The sequence below is a fragment of the Danio rerio genome, chromosome 11, assembly GCF_052040795.2.
Source record: "Danio rerio strain M-AB ecotype USA chromosome 11, GRCz13ab, whole genome shotgun sequence".
In the NCBI taxonomy this organism is placed as follows: domain Eukaryota; kingdom Metazoa; phylum Chordata; class Actinopteri; order Cypriniformes; family Danionidae; genus Danio; species Danio rerio.
Window position 1 is genome coordinate 36,825,957 of NC_141031.1, and position 21,117 is coordinate 36,847,073.

The 21,117-nt window shown below is 36.3% G+C and overlaps 1 protein-coding gene across 1 annotated transcript in view; it reads right to left on the reverse strand.

The window, feature by feature from the left end:
* Positions 1-3,964: 3,964 nt before the first annotated feature.
* The window catches only part of col6a1 (collagen, type VI, alpha 1), a 69,559-nt gene continuing 52,406 nt past the window's right edge, over positions 3,965-21,117 (reverse strand). Inside the window, exons 26-35 of the mRNA XM_087272944.1 lie at positions 17,681-17,746; positions 16,118-16,153; positions 12,679-12,715; positions 11,334-11,342; positions 11,115-11,242; positions 9,046-9,155; positions 8,688-8,874; positions 7,200-7,371; positions 7,085-7,114; positions 3,965-7,003 (exon numbers count right to left, since the gene is read on the reverse strand). Of these exons, the coding sequence (XP_087129070.1) occupies positions 6,402-7,003; positions 7,085-7,114; positions 7,200-7,371; positions 8,688-8,874; positions 9,046-9,155; positions 11,115-11,242; positions 11,334-11,342; positions 12,679-12,715; positions 16,118-16,153; positions 17,681-17,746 (1,377 nt within the window). The 3' untranslated portion in view covers positions 3,965-6,401. The remainder of the gene's footprint in view (positions 7,004-7,084; positions 7,115-7,199; positions 7,372-8,687; positions 8,875-9,045; positions 9,156-11,114; positions 11,243-11,333; positions 11,343-12,678; positions 12,716-16,117; positions 16,154-17,680; positions 17,747-21,117) is intronic.

The following is a 21,117-nucleotide window of genomic DNA, read 5'->3' on the forward strand; positions in this document are numbered from 1 at the left end:
GCGGAAATACGTCAAAAACACGTGATACAACCTCAGGAAAAAAAAACATTCAGTAGGCTAGCTAGCCTTAGTAGCCTATGTTTGACAAATGAATCCACAGCATTTATTAAGTTATGCAATGATTCAAAAGAAAACATGAACATTGGGGGAGGAGTTTATATAAAAAAACTTATAATAGCTTAGTTTAATGGTTAGTTTGGTTTTATGCTCTCCAAAGGAAACCTCACTATGATGGAGAGATTACATTCAATCTACAGAATCCCTGACCACAAATGACCTTAACAACATACAATACATTCTAGGTTGCACTTCATATACATTTGAGTAGAGAAGTAATGTTTTTTAAAAGATATGAGTAAGGCACTAACAAATCCTTGAGGAAAAAAACCTGCCTGCTTTTACATGTCCATAAAAGTGTTTATCATCTTACAATACTGGATCACTACCATCCAACACATAGCTACTACTGATGTACTAAAGGTAGAATGGATGGACTTTACACATTTGAGAAGAGAAGTAATGGTTTTTGAAAAGATATTATGTAAGACAGACTCCATAACAGTAACAAATCTTTAAAAAATATATATAATAATAAAATTCTTCCTGCTTAAGCATGTGCATGAAAATGTTTATCATGTAAAAATATTGGTACATTATCATCCAACATATACTAATGATGTACTAAAGGTAGAAGGGATGGACAGGGTGCCAGATGTCAAGCAACACTTGCCAATGCAAATGTTAAGTGTTTTGTTTACTTGAAGAGATTCCAGTAGGGCTATTATTTTAATGCATCACAGTTGTTCTTCAATGTCTTTTCTTGGGAAAATGAGCATTAATGAGAATTTGTACAATAGCCAAAATGAATCCACATGCGATCTGTGAATGACACTGAAGCTTCCTCTCACTTTAGGGTACTAAATAAACTGATCCAGAACTTTATTTCATTCACAGATCTGATTTACCTGTTTTTTATTTAAATTTTTTATCATTAAAGTTTATGCGAACAATTACAAAATACATTTTATAATAATAATAAAAATATAATCAATATATCAAATAAATATAAATATATCAAAAACAATAACAGCGAGTTACCTTTTTAAAAATATAAAAGTGATTAAAAATGTTGTTACAAAAGTTTTCTTTTTCAAATACTGTTCCTTTGAAATTCCTATTACTCAAAGAATGCCCTAAAAATGTATCACATTGTGTGTTTTACAAACTCTTTTTTAAAGAGCACTTGTCCTGCAAAAACAACTTTTTGAAGCTGTTTGGACAGAACTATTTGTAGTATAATGTCCACATACCAGCATAAACACAACAGGTCTCTCTTTTTTTTATTTCCAGATAATAAAAAAGGATCCACATCCCAGCTATTTTGAGGCTCACTTCAATGTGACGTAGCAGTATGTTACCCACCAAATTAACTTATTTGTCCGTATTAACCATACCCGTCAACCATCCTGATTTTCTCAGGATTCTCCTGTGTTTTACAATTCTATCCCACTGTCATCTCGTAAAGGAATTTTCCCATATTTCACCTGCATTTTCAATCTTTCTATGAAGGGTGGCAATAAACATTAAAGAGCCGATCCTCCCTTTATGCAACCCATTCCGCCGAACCACCAGGGGATGCCCCTTGCTCTTAAATAGGAGTCTGTTCTGTGCTTTTTCATTTTATTTAGGCATGAAAACACTTTGAAATAAATATAAAAACGGTGGGATTCCTTTTATTTTCATTTCAGGTGACGTCCCCCCTCCCATGCAATCCTCAAAACACCCAGTTCTTATAGCGGTGTGTGACTGTCGGACCCACTCCATAGTGATAAATAGACGCTGTTTCCCAAATGGATTCTGTACACGCGATTTAAAGTGGAGCGAAAGTCTGGGTTTTTGGTGCATGTTTGAACAGGCAATTAATAATCATAACATCTAAATAAGTCAAACTTGTTGGGGTTTTTCCTTTCAAACACAACTCAATTTGTCCTAAATGAGTATAAAAAGTAAAGCAATCGAAAGCTTTTATTATAACGTTGAATGTGTACATTTTTAAAGTGACACTTCTGTTATTTTATGTAATCAAACAGAAAAACTAAATAAATGAGATTCATTTGCTGCTCTTTAATCAGAATGTGTACGTTATACCGTGAAGAAAAGATTCTTAATTCTATGTCTTTAGAATAGCAATTAATTTTATTAAGCTGAACTGTTTGCTAATTTATTTGCTGCTAATTTATATTATTTATTTTTTCTTTTGTAAATAATAGTAATAAAACGTACTACTACATACTACTGAACAATTAACTGTTTATTGACAAACAGCTCCAGATGAACATTATTTAGTAATTTGGGGATTATGGTTACGGTGGGCATATCCCTTGTTTTCACATGCCAATGTTGACGGGTATAGTATTAACATTTCTCCGTACCACAAATAAACATGTGAACAGAAAAAAACGAAGAAACTTGATCTATTCAACTCTCTGTGATCAGTTGCCCCTGTAGAATGAGTTTTACAAATTTAAAACGTTTTAAAAACACTGTATGTTTGTAATAAAGACAGTAAAAATACTATGCAATTCATAACTGCTGGAATCACCACAGCATATTCTGCATTGTATGGTAAAGATTCTGCAAGGTATTTTGAGCTGAAACATTAGACAAATTCTGGAGTCAACAAAAACTTATCGTACATCCTGTAAAGAGGGGTAAAATAGGAGCCCTTTAAACATTGATGATGCTGATAAAATAATAATGATAATAATGATAATAATAATAATAATAAATATAAAAATAATTTGTTCTTTTATCACTAAATCAGCATATTAGAATGATTTGTGAAAGATCATTTGTGATTGAAGCGTGCTAAAATCACAAATTAAGAAAATTGCTAAAAAAGATGCTAAAAAAGTTTTATTAAAAAGAACACAAAATGTAAATATATCCCTAAGTTTTTAATTATTTAAAATTATTCATTCGTTTTCCTATGGCTTAGTCTCTATTTCAGAGTTTGCCACAGTGGAATGAACCCCCAACTCTTCTGGCATATGTTTAATGCAGCAGATGCACTTCCAACCACAACCCAGTACTGGGAAACACCCATACACACTGGCCTATTCGGGACTCAAACCAGTGACCTTACTTAAGGCAACAATGCTGAGCCACCATGCTATTTTAAATTATAGTACTTTTTTCCTGTTTGGATCAAATAAATACAGTCTCATTAAGCACAAGTCTGCTTCTAATCATTTGCATGAAAAAAAAAAACTCTTTACACAATATAAATGAAGTATATGCAAATATGTCTACCATAACAGACATGTGTATCCTAAATCTTAGGACTGGCAAATGTATTTTTGCTGTTTCATGTCTCTCCACTACCCAGTAATTGTATGGATACGCTTAAATGGCCTTGTCAGATGATATCAGATCCTATAGCTGTTTTGGGGTGCGGGAAGCATGTGTCACTTAGAAAAGCCACAGCCGATCTCTATTGACATATTGCATGTTGTCAGGGGGTTGTGGTTGTTAGCTGGATGATTTCCATTTGGAAACTTGCCATTATACATTGTCAAGTTGCAACCGTACAAATGTAAAGTCAATCCTAGTGAACACGCCGCACATGCTCATCTTCTCATGGCAGAAACAAAATATCGACTATCTTTCAACAATATTTGCATTTAAACTAGATAACCTCTGTACAGTAGACCATATGACACTGATGTCCCCCTTTAATGGCATTCTTTGGCTCAAATTAGATTTTTAAATGTACAGTAGTCATAAATTAAGCAGGATAGTAGTAAATAAAGGTTTTTTTGTGGCGCAAACAAGGAGATAAATCACTGAGAAAATACATTCTCTATAACAACTAAATTGACACTGATTGTTCGCAGCTTCTTCTGGTGGATTGTGGAATTTGAGCTGTTTTTTCAGTATGGACACATGACAGAGGCGTTAGTGGTGGGGTGTAGCGTCCTTTATTTCAAATACCTTTACAAAGTTTCAAATACATTTCTGACACGAGAAACCCATTGATAAACTCTTTGGCTTAAGGTGTAAAGAATACTTCTGAAGAAACCTGCATTTGAGTAGCTAAAGGAGCTAGTGTAGTGTTTACATCGGTAGCACCAAATTTATATTCAAGTTTTACTGTCAATGCTATAAGTGTATCACAAACTAATGAAAAAAACAAAACTTTTTTTTTTTTAATTGCTCAGATTTTGTTGCAAGCAGGATCCAAAATAAAGGCAAGATAGATGTTCATTTTGAACCCTCTTAGCAATATTTGTTTATGTTGCATTACACTACTTTTATTTATAAAGGCTCATTCAATCCAAGAAAAGCAACTTTAGTGATAACAATAAAGAAACAGATATAAAAGAATAAGAGACACCACAGCTGTAATAATAACAGCATAGACAGCATCACTGAAAACACTTTCAGTTGGAACCCATCCTATTTGTCAATTTCATGCATTTTAAGGAGCAGATGACAAAACTGAAGTTTGCACTTAATACAAGAATAAAAATGACATTTTTTTGTTTATGTGGACACAAATATAGTTATTGTAAAACAGCAGTTATCATTCTTAGTGTGAATGAGCCCTAAAAGTGCGTAAAGCACCATTCATACAAAGGATAACTATAAAGATAAAGATACAGTTCTATTTCTTTCTGCTTATGAATGATAAAAGCAGCCAATCACAATCCATCCTGCTTTAACAAGTGTGTGCATTCAAAGTGGCAGGCACCACAATTTCCATTAATAGTACATTGACGTGGATATTATTATCCCTGTGATTATCTTTATAGACATGTACCTCAGCATGAACGGTCGTTAAAGGTATGAACATTTTCAAAAATGAACATTTTGTGATCATTTACTCTCCCCCCATTTGTTTAAAACCTATTTGAGTTTCTTTCTTCTGTTGAACGCAAATTAAGATACTTTGAAAAAATGATGGAAACCTGTAACCATTGACATCCATAGGATTTGCTTTTCTTATTATAGATTTCAATGGCTACGAGTTTTCAGCTTTCTTCAAAATATATTCTTTTGTTTTCAACCGAAGAAAAAGGTTTAAATGGACTTAAGGTCACGTAACTAGAGAGTACATTTTTTATTTTTGGGCAAATTATTACTTTAAAGATACTAAGGCCCCTTTCACAGATAGACCTTTCTGGAAAATTACAATTTTGGAAATTTCGGCAATTTTTCGGAAAGGTCTGTATGTGTGAACAGGCCCTTTTTTAAAATTCCGGTAATTTTGTTCTGGCAATTTTCCAGAAAGAGAACTTGTAGCATTACTGGTAATATGCTGGAATTCTGCACTGTGTGAACGCAGAAGGAAAATTGCCGGAAAGAGCATGTTCACGATTAGAACTCGCTGACGTGAGACGTCTACTCCAACCAATCAGAACATTCAGACACATTGTCGCGCTGTTTATGAAAAAAAAAGCCTTTGAATATTTTTTCCAGACACATTTAGCTGCTAGGTGTTAGTCAGACAACGTTTCTATGTTTCTTCTTAATGCCAACTGTGTACAAAATTATCGATAAAATGCTTATGATAAGCCGCTGTTTTTTTACCTTCAGGCTCTGCTTCCTTCAGTTGCTTGACGCGTGTGCATGTGAAGCAGCCAGCAAGAATCGGCACACACACATAATATAAACATTTCGACATGCGAAAGTGTTCCCTCATATGTTTTCATCAAAGTTGTTCACAATGCTTCTCCATCCCAAGAGTTTGTTATGTAGTCTAATGTTTACAAATACAAGCGCAGTCGTTTAGAGATAATTTCTGGTTAATGATGTCAGAATTTACCGGTATTTTGGAATAGATGTGTGAATGCTCTTTTCCGGAAAATTTCCGGAACATCCTTGCCTGTGTGAACAGTGCTTTTTTCAATTTAACGGTAAAGTTGTTCTGGAAATTTTCCGGATATTTACCGATATGCCTATATGAAAGGGGCTTAAGTCTGAATTATACATATTCTATCTATTCACCACTGGAGAAAAAAAAAATTCTGTGCTCTCGACATTGGATAATACACATATGATTGAGTGTTGAATGATTGAGTGTTGAATAATTTCATGGACAGCAAAACGAATTCAGCCATATACCTAGTCAAAGCCCTAATACCTCCTCCAACAATTGTGAAACATCTCTTGAGTAATCCCCTAAGTTTTGAGACATAAGTGACATAAAAATACTAATGTTTTAAAGAATTCTGACACAATCATTTACTGTCTTTTACAAAATGACTATGAAAAACCTTTCAGGTTCAGATACATCGTTCACATGAAAAACGTAGACAAAATAAAAACCCTAAAACAATTAAAGCTTGTGCTATAATGCCACCCATGCCCTTTATTCCTCACCCCCTCCCATTATCCAATCACCCTCTCATCTCCAGGGAAATCTTGCGGGACACAGTTTGGTAAAATACCCCAGTGACCAATGAGCGGTAGTCGGGTACTTTGAAAAGATGGCGGTAGGCGTAGGTGTTGTCGTAAGGCCGGCCTCGGCTCACTAAGGTGCGTAAATGCGCTTCATTCACCTGATTTCCAACAGCAAGAACATACAGCTCAATTCCTGCGTTGCTCACCTGCTCCACGGCTTTCTCAATCTGAATGGAGTTAACACCTTGAGAACGACCATCAGAAAACACCAGCAGCTTCTTCTTCCTCGTCCTACCGCCTCTGAAGCGCTCGATGGCGAAGTTGAGAGCGTTTGTTACCTGTGTACCTGCATTCTGGAACTTGGCGTCTGCGATTTGAGCGACCACCTGAGTGGCGTTTGTGGAAAATTCGGCCTCCAAGTTGGCATTGTTGCTGTATTGGCCAACACCAATTCGAACCTGGAAATTTCCTCTTTCTGCTGACAAAAAGCGCTTAGCTAGCATCCGTGAGAAGTCCTTGGTCATCTCGAAGTTCTTGGCGCCAACGCTGGCCGAGCTGTCCATCATGATGAGGACATCGGTGTTGTCATTAAATGAAACTGAAGAAGAGGAAGAAGCAAACCATTAATATCTCGAAGTCAAAATGCTGACAAATCTGTGTTTTGTGATTATAAACTTACTTGGACAAGTATATGTGGGACACTTCTTATCTGTGAAGAAAGCACGACATATTAATATTTCTCAATAGCAAATCAAGAAGTTGCATAGCACCCCAAATCTAGGTGTTTGACCCACCTTCACAGATTTTCTCAGTCAGGTTTTGCAGGAAGTTGTCATCCAGAAGTAGGCCAAAGTTGTTTAGGACAAAGGAGAAGCCTTTTCTAGGATCATCTTTACACACAACCTCATCAAGCTGTTCCGGATTGGGTTTCCTCTCTGCGTAATCCGTCACTCCAACCCCACCAACCTGGCAGAAACCAGAAGAGAGTCAAGGTTTCCATTCTCTTTTATTGAGGATTTCATACTGTTTGTATGCCAATAACATCAAATGTTAATTTGGATCACAAGTCTTCCATAATCAAATATCAAGTCATGCGCAGCGTATTCAATTCATTTGATATGTGTCATAACTTTCATGGAAGCAGTTTGTGTGCATTTCCTCAAAGATCCACCAAACTACATTAGCTCATTGGGTTGAAGTTGAACCAAGGCTCCTTGGAAAAAATGTTACTTTTGATTAAATAATGTTACTTTTGGATGATTTGCAACATTTTATGTTGAAATATGCATCTGTCCGATACAGATTAACATGAATCTGTCAAGGTAGCAATATTTCAATTGTGATGCATTGTGATGAAAAAGCCCTCTCTGCTGAATGTCTTTTAATAATTAATACAGTTATAGCTTATTACAATAATATACAGTATATATACTTATATATACACAATATACTTATACTAAACTTAACCATAAAACTGTTAAACAGTCACCAGGGATGGGCAAACTTGTTTTTGGAGGGCCGGTTGCATGCAGAGATTTGCTCCAACAGTAATCAAACACACCTAAACATGCTAATCAGTGACTTCAAGATCACTTGAAAGCTACAGACAGGTGTGTTTTGATTAAGTGAAGAGAGTTGGGGAGAAAGTGAAGATCAGGGCAGGGATGCATGCTAACAGGGTAATCTGTAAAATTAGGTGCCGGATCAGATATCAGCGGTTCCGGATCAGGCTTGTTCTGGCACAAATTAACCCCTGCTCAGAACAACTCATGCACACATATCATAAACAGAGAATAACAATTTGAATGGCCATATATACTCATGGTACATTTTTTTCCCCAGCAAAAATGAAATAAAACATCATACATTAAAATTGTTTATAGCTCTAATTACCATTTTAACTCGATTATAGAAGTCTTATTGATTCGTTTTTGAGGCTGAATATCTTAATTACAATACTGCACCAGGTGAGGTTTCGAGAAAGTTTATTACTGCATATAATGTATGGAGCTGGTTATGTCATGCTAATCAGCCATATTCATGTGTGACCAGGCCTTAATCTTGCTGGTAATTTACTGCAATTAGTGTTTATTTCAACTGGGAACTGCATTATTGCATTTTAAAGATATATATATATATATATATATATATATATATATATATATATATATATATATATATATATATTTTTTTTTTTTTTTTTTTTTTTTTTTTTTTTGCAAAAATGCAGATAGATGTATGTTTTCCAGTGAGCCTGGGTTGCCCAAGTGCTATATCTTTACCTTAAATCCTTTGCCGCACAGCACGTTTAATGGCACTTTATCCCTAATAGTGTCTGAGCGTCCATCAGTAAGAACAAGGACCACACTCCTCTCCGTGATAAGCTTGCTGAGCATGTTTCTTAGCGAGTACTGAAGAGCTTCTCCAGTGTATGTGGCCTCAGCCAGCCAGCGCAAGTCTTTCACAGCTCTAAAATGAAAGACAGAGATAATTATCTTTATATCTTCAGACAGCGCTCCAGACTCACACAATGATGGGAAAACAAATTCCTTCAAACCACAGAAGTGTTTCTTGAATTCATTATTACCATACTGTGTGCAGATAGAGGATTTTAACAAAGAAAATGTCAAAATTTCATACTGTTTTAGGTCGGTCAGGGTCTTGATGTTGGGGTCACCAAGCTGTACCACCTCTTGAGATTTTTCACCACTGTACTGCACCACACCAATACGAGACTCATTGGCACCAAACTGCAATAAAAAATAAAAAATAAATAAATAAAATAGAGATTCAATGTGAAATAAATTTGGAAAAGCCCATGCATCTAATATGTCACCACCACATATTCAATGCTGGAAGAGACAAATAAAAAATTGAAGAATCAACTATTGACAGCCATATTGGTTGACAAATAATCTGAATATGATTGGGAATGTGTCTTTCTCAGTGTTTATAACGGTTGCAGGAACAATGAATCAAGGTTGACTGAAGGGTTAGTAAGTCTCATAGGCTCAGTTTTCACCTAAAAACAAGGGGATCTATTTTAATGATCTAGGTGCAAAGTCTAAAGCGCAAGGGGCAAAAGCATTAAGGGCGTGTCCGAATCCACTTTGGCTATTTTAAGGACAGAAAAATATGGTTTGCGCCCCGGTGCATGGTCTAGCAAGGTTGTGCTTATAGTCTTAATGAGTTATGGGTAGGGCCAGACGGAATCTGCAGACATTTTTTGCTATTTCTGTGGAGAATTTTCGTAAAAATCTGCTGATTTCTGCGGAATTATTTTGGGAGTATCATAACTAAAACCTTAATATGTGAAATAAAAGATAATATCTTTTAAAGTTTTATTTAATGTTTAAAATGCTAATCCAATTAGATTCACTTTATTTGGTAAACAAAGCATGTCTCTCATATAATATATCTACTTAAAGACAGAAAATATTACCGTACAAACTGCATTGTAAATATATCAGATGAACATTTTCATATTAGTCAATAATATTACTGTAATTAATTTAAAAACTGAATAAATATAAATTTACACACATTTACACAAATAAACAAACAGAATCAGTGCAATTCCGATTTGTTGCCTACAGTATATCAGATTTATTTTGTCTGTGTGTTTACACGTTCTTTTAATTGTGACCCAAAATCACATATCAAATTTATGTGTTTACAATTGCCATTCAATTTACGATGCATGCATGAATGCGGGTTCTAGAATTTGTGTCACACTAGCCACGATGTTGGCACATGGCTGGGAGATGACCAGCTAAAACCAGCTTGACCAGCCTAGCCAGGCTGGGAGACCAGCCAAAACCAGCTATGTCCAGCTTAAACCAGGAAAAGACCAGGCTGGAAATGGCTGTAAACAAGCCTGGAAGTTCCCAAAACCCCTCTAAAACCTGGCTGGTCAACCAGCTAAAACCAGCCAACCAGCTTAAGCTGGTTTAAGCTGTTTTTTTCAGCAGGGATGTCTTCATGAAAAATGATTTTTACTTTCTATTCTATTCTATTCTATTCTATTCTATTCTATTCTATTCTATTCTTAATTTGCTATTAATGAAAATCAACAATTTTGACTCATGCATTGTATTTTTACTATTCCTCATACACCATAAGCCTGGTTTGTGTTCCAGGGTCACATTTGATAATATTGCGGTCACACTGTAAACACTCATGTATTCAAATGTATTAAAATAGGCACAAAAGACCACCTGCTCTCCACCTACTGATTAAAGATAATCATTATGTTATGTGTTGTCAGCAAATGCACCAAAAACAAGTCACTTATACTTCACTGCATTGTACTGAAACATGGTTATGATTATACAGATGTTGCCATCTACATCCTATGTGTGTTTATTCACTCAATAGTACTTGTGCGTCGCACAGAACACCTTAAATCACAGGTGTCAAACTCCTGGAGGGCCTACACGGTTTAGCTTTAACTCTAATTAAACACACCTATTTAAACAGATTGAGTCCTTCAGGTTTGTTTTAATCCTCCAGGTAAGTGTATTAAAGCTGGGTTGATACTAAACTGTGCAGGGCTGCGGCCTTCCAGGAACTGAGTTTGACACCCCTGGCTTAAATGATGTAGAGTATGGCAAAACAAGGTCTTGATAAAATATCAACACAAATGCTTAAAAGAGGTGCATGTTAATACCAGGTAAAAACAGGCCTATATTGAGCTAAAGAAAACGCACCTGTCTTAACTTGAGTCTGTCCATTATTGTCACGATGAATTCTTTAGAGATGGCAAAGTTAGAAGCTCCAATACTCTCAGAGCTGTCCACGATAAAGGCAATATCCAAGGGTCCACATGTGCATTCTTAACAAACAAAGCACATGCATATTAAGAAGATTGCATTGCAAAACACTAAATGAGACATGGTTCTTATATACTTCAAAGTCTTATGACTTACCACAGCAAGCTAAAAAAAAGAAAAAAAGAAAACAAAATTACATTTGCTTCAAATTTGACAATATCAGGCAGATCAAAAACATATGTTATACTGAGAACATTCACAGTAATGGAAAAATAATTATTTAGCTATTTTACAGATGAAGTCTAGTCTGGGACTAATTTTAGTTAATAACTTTTAATCGTTTACACTTAAAAAAGCAGTATTTTTAAAGGAACATATCTTATATTATGTAACAAAAGCCTAGATCGACATTCAAATTACCCGACACAAATAGTTAATAACCTGGACAGAACTAAATAAGAGTCATTTTATGTTTGGGAGGGAAAATAAATGGTTAATAAAGGTGAAGCATCCCCTTAATCATTCACTTAATCTCAAATGAATGCTTGGATTTACTTGTCTTGTTGGCTAAGATGCATATCTTCTTATTTTGGACATCTTTTATGGCCTCTGGGGTCTCTTTTGTTAAAAATATCTCACACTGATGTTTCATCTTTGAAGACAAACTGAATCCATTAATTTACCTGACACAACAACACTGTCAAGATTTTTTTATTGCAACTGAAGATGAATTAATGCGCAGGGCTGAAACCCAAAGGCCGTACGTGGCGGACAACCTTCATTTCCCAAAAATTTGGCCCGTATGAAGTAAAACAGCAGCACAGAAACCTTATTCGCATCTGATTGGTTAATACTGTCAATTCCCATTTCCTTCAAACTGATATGACTTTCGCTCTGAACTTCAACACAGTTCTCTTGAAAGAAACTGTGTTTTCTCTCCAGCTGGATAATGTCCGGCTTTTGCATGCCAGGACGGTGATATTAAATATCTAAGTTAAGCTTCCAAAAATAATAGCAATGATAAACATGCACAATATGAGCATTTAAATGAATTCATTCTAGGTTTACTTAAACCAGTTATAAGATAAACAAATGGATATCATTTAAAGGCAATCAACATTATTCTTTTGCATACATTAATTACTTTAATCTGGACAATTTTTATGCAACTTAACAGTTTTTAAAGTAGATTTTTCTGAAGTGAAACAGATTTTAGGAAGTATTTAAAACAGATGTGTACGACTTCATATATTCATATATATTACATGAAGTGCTTTATCCTTCATTTACTTCATCTCTGACTTTTTTTTTTTTTGCATGTTCTTAATTTTGTCCAGCAGAATTTTGTCAACTCTCATCTGGCAAGCCAGATTGCTGGATCATCACTTTATGGCACGAGTCAACTTTTCAGTGTTAAATCAGAGTGGGCGACAGACAGGACGCCATTTATGGAGACAGTGAGCCATGAGTCATGGGTAAATACAAAAACAGGTCTACTCACAGCACATCTTCATGATGATATCCAGAATCTCACATTCCTACAAAGAGAGTAAAAGAGACACGCAGTTATACAGAGAGACTGCTGCCTCTGCAACTGATTTTCTCTGTCGCCATTTTGTATCACAAAATGGAGCCACAAGTCCATGTTGTTTTAATTACAGGAAATTCTGCTGAACTTTCTGCACAAAACTCCCTAAAGGCCCACTATTACTGCAGAAACATGCTTTAAAAGCTGCGCTGAAGAACAAAAGCATATAGTATGTCAAAATGAAACAAGAGTCTAAGATAAAGATGTCAGGAGCAATCCAAATTTCTCTTATCATAAGACATGTAAATATTGCGGAGAGAGACCATCTATTGAAACTGAGCTTGAAGTGATATCCACCCCAAAATAGCAATTTACACATAGTAAAGTGGTTCCAGACTTGTGTTGCTGGTTCCATAGCATGAAAACAAATACATAGGTAGTCAATGGAAACCAAAAACTCTAAGGTGACCCACGTTTTTCAAAATATTGTGTTCAACAGAAGAGACAAACTGATACATGTTTGGAACAACTTGTGAGTAAATGTTGGCAGAATTTCGCCTTTATGCCTTTAAAAACAGGCCCCAGCTCACATAAGGAATTTCTGGCATTAAACACATTCCTCATATTTCATAAAAGGCCGTATGATCTCGAAATAATAACTAATAATAAGAGTATAATGTTAGTGGGGTCTTTGCAGATCCCGGACGAGCAGCTGTGGTTTAAGATGCTCTGTTAACAGTCTATTCTGCGCATTTCAGTTCAGATTGTTTAGTGAGCCTGTCACAATTGACATTTCACATGCAGAAAGGCTGTATAAATAGATGTCTAATGTTGGATTTAGCCTAGTGTACACAGTGTTTTTTGTCTGGTACAATAGTCACAGTGTGAGAGTATGTGACTTATGATTTTGTCATATACAAAAAAAAATAAAAAAATAAATAAAATAAAAAATTTCACACTGCTTTTTGTCCAAACATCACTGGCCAACTTAAAGGCACAGTTCATTTACACATCCTCCACTAGTTCCAAACATGTTTCAGTTTTTGTCTTCTCTTGAATACAAAGCAAGACTGCCGGCAAAACAGCCATTGACTTCCAACATTATTCCAAAAGAAAATCATGAAAGATTAGAACCACTTGAGCGTTGAAGAATTTGTATTTTTTCGGGTGAACTATACCTTTAAAGGCCAGTATGATTTCACCAAGGTGGCGGTACTACTAACTAACTAGAGTGTAAACAATAATAATAATAATTCCTTATATTTATATAGTGGTTTTTCTAGACACTCAAAGCGCTTAACATATTTTTTTCCATTCCACCTGGATGACACGACAGCAGGCCCGTGCAGAGACCGTCCAAAGGGCATGTGCAGGATAAATTTTTTGGAGAGCGGATTTTTTGAAGAGCTGCTGCAGATCCGCAGAGTGGATGCGCGCGTACTGAAGAGCGGTGTTATCGCGCGCGTACTGATCAGCTGTGTTGTCACGCGCGTACTGATCAGCTGTGTTGTCACGCTCGTACTGATCAGCTGTGTTGTCGCGCGCGTACTGATCAGCTGTGTTGTCGCGCGCGTACTGATCAGCTGTGTTGTCGCGCGCGTACTGATCAGCTGTGTTGTCGCGCGCGTACTCAAGAGCGGTGTTGTCGCGCGCCTACTGAAGGGCGGTACCGAAGGTGTGCCGCGTCGCGGGGGCACTTTTGATCATTTTGGAAGGGCACTTTCTATCCAAGACTAAAAAGGGCATGTGCACTGCACAGGTTGAGCTCTATGTGTGCACGTGCCTGCACGACAGCACCCATATTGCAGGAAAGGAGCCAATTATGATATGGGCATGGCCTAGGGCCTAGTCAAGTTTGTTTGTTTGTTTATTTGTTTTGCTAGTATTTTCCCCCTTGGGGTAGTTTATTTTACTGTTTTGGTTGGGGTAGGCGATAAAAAATACAACTTATTTGGTAATTTAATAGATAGCATAAATAATACTTGGTACAACTACTGTTTTTACGTTACTGTGATGGTTAGGTTTTGGGTTGGGGTGGGGGTAGACGTCAATAAAATACAATAAATGGGAAATGTAAAAAAATAATATAAATAGTTCTCAACTTTTGACCACAACCATATCTGATCTAGCAACAAGCGCTAAACCCCTACTCTTTTTTTTTGAAGGCCATCCTGGGATTTTTAACGACCACAGAGAGTCAGGACCTCATTTTAATGTTACCGAGTCCCCATCAATATACTGGGGCATTAGAACCAACACTGACCACAGGTTGAGCACCCCTTGCTGGTCTCACTAAAGGCTGATTTATACTTCTGCGTCAAACGGTGCTACGGTGTTGACGCATAGCCCTACGCCGTGGCCGTCACTGACGTGCACCTCTCAAAAAATGTAACTACACGTCGCATCGACGCGTAGCGCAAGCTTTGTGATTGGTCGGCTTGGTATCGCTGACGAGTCTGGGCGGGACCGAGAGCCACGTGAATGGCGCGACCTCAATGGAGCAAATGTTTACAAGTGTGGAGTCCTGTGAAGGAGCTCCGGATGGAAAGTTTAGTTTTGTGTTTACCTCATAGTTAAAGTTGTTGCACATCCGCCGGTTCCTGCCTCAAAATTAGCAAGTTTAAGCCACTTGTACATTCAGGAAGTTTTCAACGCTTCACGCTTCAGGCTGCAACCTAGCTTTCCCATGTGGTCTCCCATCCAGGTACTGACGAGGCGCAGCCCTGCTTAACTTCAGTGGGTGACTATGTGAGAGTCGCAGAGAGCTAGCTGCTGGCAACAACATTTGCTATTGCTAGTACTATTACTAGCACTTTTGCTAGTACTTCTGCCATTACTCTGCAAACCTTTCCTCCATTGCTTTATTCCACCAAGAGCACCAACACTATTGTCCCTCTTTAGTTTTTATCATGATCATCTTCTGTGCTCCTTCCGGTCAACATCACAGAAAAATACCAAAAATATCAGCCTGTTTAATTCTATAATCATTAAAATTGCTTGCAAAATAGTGGATATTTTGGGAGAGAAAAAAACTTACATTATACAAGTACTATAGAGTATGCAAAATGTATGAATTGACCCCTTCAAATTTCCCATATACTGTCATGCATTCATTTCACAATCCAGCTGTTATGCACTAAATGATGCTATTATTCCACCAAAAGTCTAGTGCAGTTTGTACTTGGGACTTGGCCAAAGGCTTCCGCAGCTACTGACTCTCAGCAATGTGGAATTCACAAAAATAATGGAAAATGAACAGTGGAATGTCCAGGTCCATTTATTATTAAGGACACTGTCACCCGTCGCATTGCACTTTGTCTCATCAACTGCTGGAACATGTGCAGACTATATCCAATAAAGCATGCCTTTTCTGATTTGTGCACTCAGTTTTATTCAATTTAAATTCACTCACATCAGCTCCTTGAGGTCCGGGTGGTCCTGGGGGTCCCTGTGCATTGAAACAAGACAGATTAAATGGACAATGAAATCACATACCTAATTCAAATCTGACTCTTTTTTTTATTTATGTCAAAACATAAACAGGTCTGTGCAGGAGTCAGTTTTGTGACATGCTACACAGATGTAGTCCTGCCAGTGCGAAGAAGCTTTGAGACTCTTCCCAAATAAGAGCATTTCTGAGACCGACAAAATCTCCTCCTCTCTGGACATCATCCAGTGGTGAAGAGGAACATCGCAAAATTGCAGCCTGAGAGAAATTTCCCTTCCCACACACCCGTAACTCATGGCTGTTAAACGCCGTTCTACATAAGTGAAGATTTGTACTTTGCTTCAAAACTTCTTTTGGCACCTCTGGACAATATAAAAGTCTGGTTGTTTACTTATGCAATATATATATATATATATATATATATATATATATATATATATATATATATATATATATATATATATATATATATATATATATATATATATATATATATATATATATATATATATATATATATCCAAATAGCTTTTTAGAAAGGACGCCTAGACTTTTTTAAAAATAAAAGCTTGGGAGTTTCATCATGAAATTTGAATCAAAACATAGTCAGACATTCAGCTTTATCTTTCTGGTGTCTCTATGCTATTATCCTGATATTCACATCCATATCGAAACTAATCACCATTCACTTTCACCTATATTTTACCATGTTTTACTCTGTTTCTTGACTACTTTGAGATATTTTGACCTCTGGGTACCACACTAGCCAATGTCTAGTAACAAAACCAGACTTGTGAAAATAAGCCACAGGGTTCAAGAGCTACAGACATTTTTATTTGGGTAAGTCGTTATACAGAAAATGCTGAAGAATGGGGCGCAGGTTAAATGGTTAAGATAATATTAATATCAATAACATTCTAAATGCAGTTTAGATGTTTATGTTTAAACAGGTTCAGGTTCTTGGCATATTTTAGGTTAAATGAGCATATCAAATGTGGTGTTTTTGATACTATATCAAGCAAACAATAAAACTTGTTTTTCTGAGTTTTATTTGGCCGACATTTTGAGGGCAGATCTGTTGATCACATTGCATTGATTTTGTCAACAAAAGGTTTGGATCATAGTCATTTAGTGTGCATGTTTCAGTTCTCAGTTCTCTATCTATCTCGAATTAAATCTAACAGCAGATATACACTGTGCCTTAACATTAAATACTGAGTTCAAATTGAAGCTCACAGACAAAACACATTTAAAAATTACAATAGATAGATGACATTGTGGTATTACTTTATTTAGATGGCCCATTTGAGTATTAGTAGACTGTCTGCCTAATATCTGTTGGTAAAGACATTCAAAAGACATTTAAATGACTATAAGAAACTTTGCACGTACATGTGAACTTACACTAACCCTAAAAGTCTACTTATAATCTAATGAGAATTAGTTGACATGTAGATGCAACGTAACTTAAATTCAACAAACAGACCATCAAAATAAACTGTGACCGAAATTGTTTATCGTACTTACAGGTTTTCCTTCAGGTCCTCTGTGACCTTTGGCTCCTTTTGTCCCAGGTGGTCCAAGTCTGTCATTCTGTAGATCACAACATATCGACAGTGAATTTTAATTAATGTAAAAAGATTTAGCAAAGTAAAATGGACAAATCTTTTTTAAATTTGTCTTTTGTGTATTCCCCATTTAAATGCATTTTATATAGGGCTTTTTTGTGTATAGCTGTAAACCAAAGCCCTTTAAAATCATAACAGAAATCACATTTAAAATATATGATGGCAGCCCCAGTAGGTGTCAGTACTAGCTGTAGAAGGACTCACATCAGGATTTTGCCAAGTATCATGTAATCTTGGATTAACATCTATGTTAATCCTGGAACATCATTTTGTTGGAAAATGTAATCCAAACCTATTCCCTACCCCTAAACCCAACCATAACTGTAAATTATTCCCCAAATCAGAGGGGAATAATAGTTGGATAACAATCATGTAGAAGTGCATAAACCTAACCGTAAGCCTAAACAGTAAACGTATCCCTTAATTCTGATTGGCTGATTGGAATGTTGTTCCAGGATCAACATAGATGTTAAATGTGGTGAAATTAGATGGCAAGGTGATTCAATGGATATGGATTATCAGGAGGCCATGATAGATAATGGCTGATGGAGAGAATTTGACCAGGATACTGGGATTACATCCCAACTCTTTACGAGAGATGTCATTGGATATTTAATGACCACAGAGAGTCAAGATATCGATTTAACGTCTAATCTGAATGAATATACTGTACTTATAGTCATGTGTCCTGGTCACTATACATTTTATTCAGTGAAATATAGTATGTGAAAATGAGTCAGCTAACTATTTCTGATTATGATGCACCAAAATTAAATCAAATCCAAAAATTCTAGATGCCCTGAAAACCGAAAATGCTTTGTTATTATTATTTATTTATTATTTTATTACAAAATATAAAGTAATTTTAAAAGACTTTCTGAATTTAACCCAAAAACCTAAATTACACTGATTAAAAATACAAGTCAATAGAAAAAGAACATTTTATTGACAGTGAATGAGAGTCGAGAGGTGTCATTTTACCAGCTGGAGGGAGAGCGAAAGCAGCATGGTAACCTTGATAATCTAAATCATTTTCCACATCCAAAAATTGGTGCATCCCTACAAATGGCATTATCAGAATAACAAATAGATTATGTTTTATTTTAAATGGCTATTTTATGTGAATTATGTTTCACATGTCATGACACAAAAGTTTCTCCTTTTCCAGGTTTATACTTTTAATACCAGTTGTAAACATTAGCTGTGTTTCATTTCAGAGACTGCATTTTCCGAAGGATGCAGACTTCAAAGGTGAGTCCTTCGAAGTCCACACAGGCCAAATCGAGTGTTTTGAAATGAGATGATCTAGCCTAAAGAGGACAGATCTCGCCAACAACTGGTGTTGATAAGCGGTAATAAAATTTGTAACAACTTTTTTTCAAAGTGATTTTAAAACTTATTTTAAGCGATCTGAAGGCAAAACAAGGTTTACAAAATTTAGTCCACGCATGTGCACATAAACATGTAAACTGTCTTTAAAACCACCTTTTCTCAAGACACTATTTTTTTTTTTTTAAAGGCACATGTATTTGTATTTTGATGTATTTTGATGGTCCATTTGAATATTAGTAGACTGTCTGCTTAATATCTGTTGATACTGGTCCTTCAACAGACATTTAACTGACTATAAGAAACTTTGCAACTTACACTAATCCTAACCCCAACCTAACAGTCTACTTTTTAATTAATTAATTAATTAATATTACTTAATTTAATTAATTAATTAATAATGAATCAGTTGGCATGTAGATGCAATAGAACCTAATTCAACAAACGGACCATCAAAATAAAGTGTGACCACATGTGTTTTTATATACAAGTAAAATAAACCTAATTCGTAGAGTACATTAAATCCAGAGTTTTCCTTTAAAAACTTTCTGCCGTTATCAGAACAATGAATATTGGGATGTTCGAGGCCGCGAAGGATCCACGAATTGTGTCCTTCATTTCCTGGGAAACGAAGGACACATTCTGAGGCTGCATTTGAAGGAGCCTTCGAATTTCTTTGAAATGAACACTTCGAATGCACCTTTCAGAGAGTACACCCTCTGAAATGATATACAGCTATGGTTTCAGAATTCTCAAAGTTGCTAGACATATGCTAGAGTGATTCTAAGTGATTGTTATGGTGTTTAGCATTAATGACTTCCCACTTTCTTTAGTTCTGGAAGTATTTTCCCATTTATTCTTCCATTCATCTAAAGTTTTTTTTTTTTTTTGTCCTGTGACGGCAGCCACAGGACAACAGCGCCAATGCGCTGACCACACACCAGCTAGGTAGAGAGACAGTGATAGAACCAATTTTGTGGAGGGAGATGATTGGGAGGCCATGATTGGTAGGGGCCCATGGAGAAAATTTGGCCAGAACACCTGGGCTACACCCCTACTTTTAATGAAAAGCACCATGAGACTTTTTAATGTTAGGATCTCAGTTTAACATCTCATCCGAAAGAGTACAAAGACACCTACAGTACAGTAAAGTGCCACTTTTGCAATGTAAATTTGCCATAAAACAAACAAAAAATTCAAATAGTTAATGTTCAAGTTTAAATCAGACCCAAATTTTCAAACTTATGGACCTCCTGTAATATCACAACCTAATGCCGGTTTCTATCAGCTGTTTAAAACCCTCCTGGACAACTATCTCCCTCCACATGAACAGTTTAAATGTTCTCCATTAAATCAGCTATGCCTTCAGCAGAAAAGATACGTTCATCTCCTTCATTTCAGTCTTGTGCCAGATTACGGTTAGGCGGTGAGCTAATACTAACCACCTGTCCCCATTTCCAGCCCTCTACCCCATGCTGCTTCAATTATCCTCAAATTCCTTACATCAAAGTCCTGCACTGTCACAGACAGGCTCACAGTAGGGATAAGGTTAAATGATGCCGTCATGCCAATACTGTGTTGGCTCATTGTGATTACCTTGACAGATACCGAACCCAAACGTTGGCCCCTTGGGTTTGGGAGAGGCCGGAGGAGCTCAATCAATTGTTTACAAGGACCGAAAAACATTTCCAAACAGTCTTGGCCAGCAGAAAGACAAGAGTCAAGCATAAGGGAACGCAAAGCATGGCTCATATGGTGCAGATGTGAGGCTTTGAATAACATATACACCATTAAATCAAACATTCAGCATTAGCACAAACATAATAAATACATCCATTTTGATAAATAAGAACACGTTCGCTGAGGAAAATATGTTTGAAGAAAGCAGCATACGGTATATGAAGTGTTTATGCATGTCTAAACAAATGCAACTGGAGTGATTCCATCATCTAAACATTAATTTTCCACAAAAAGTAGACCTCAAGAGATTTTTGCTGGAATCTTACC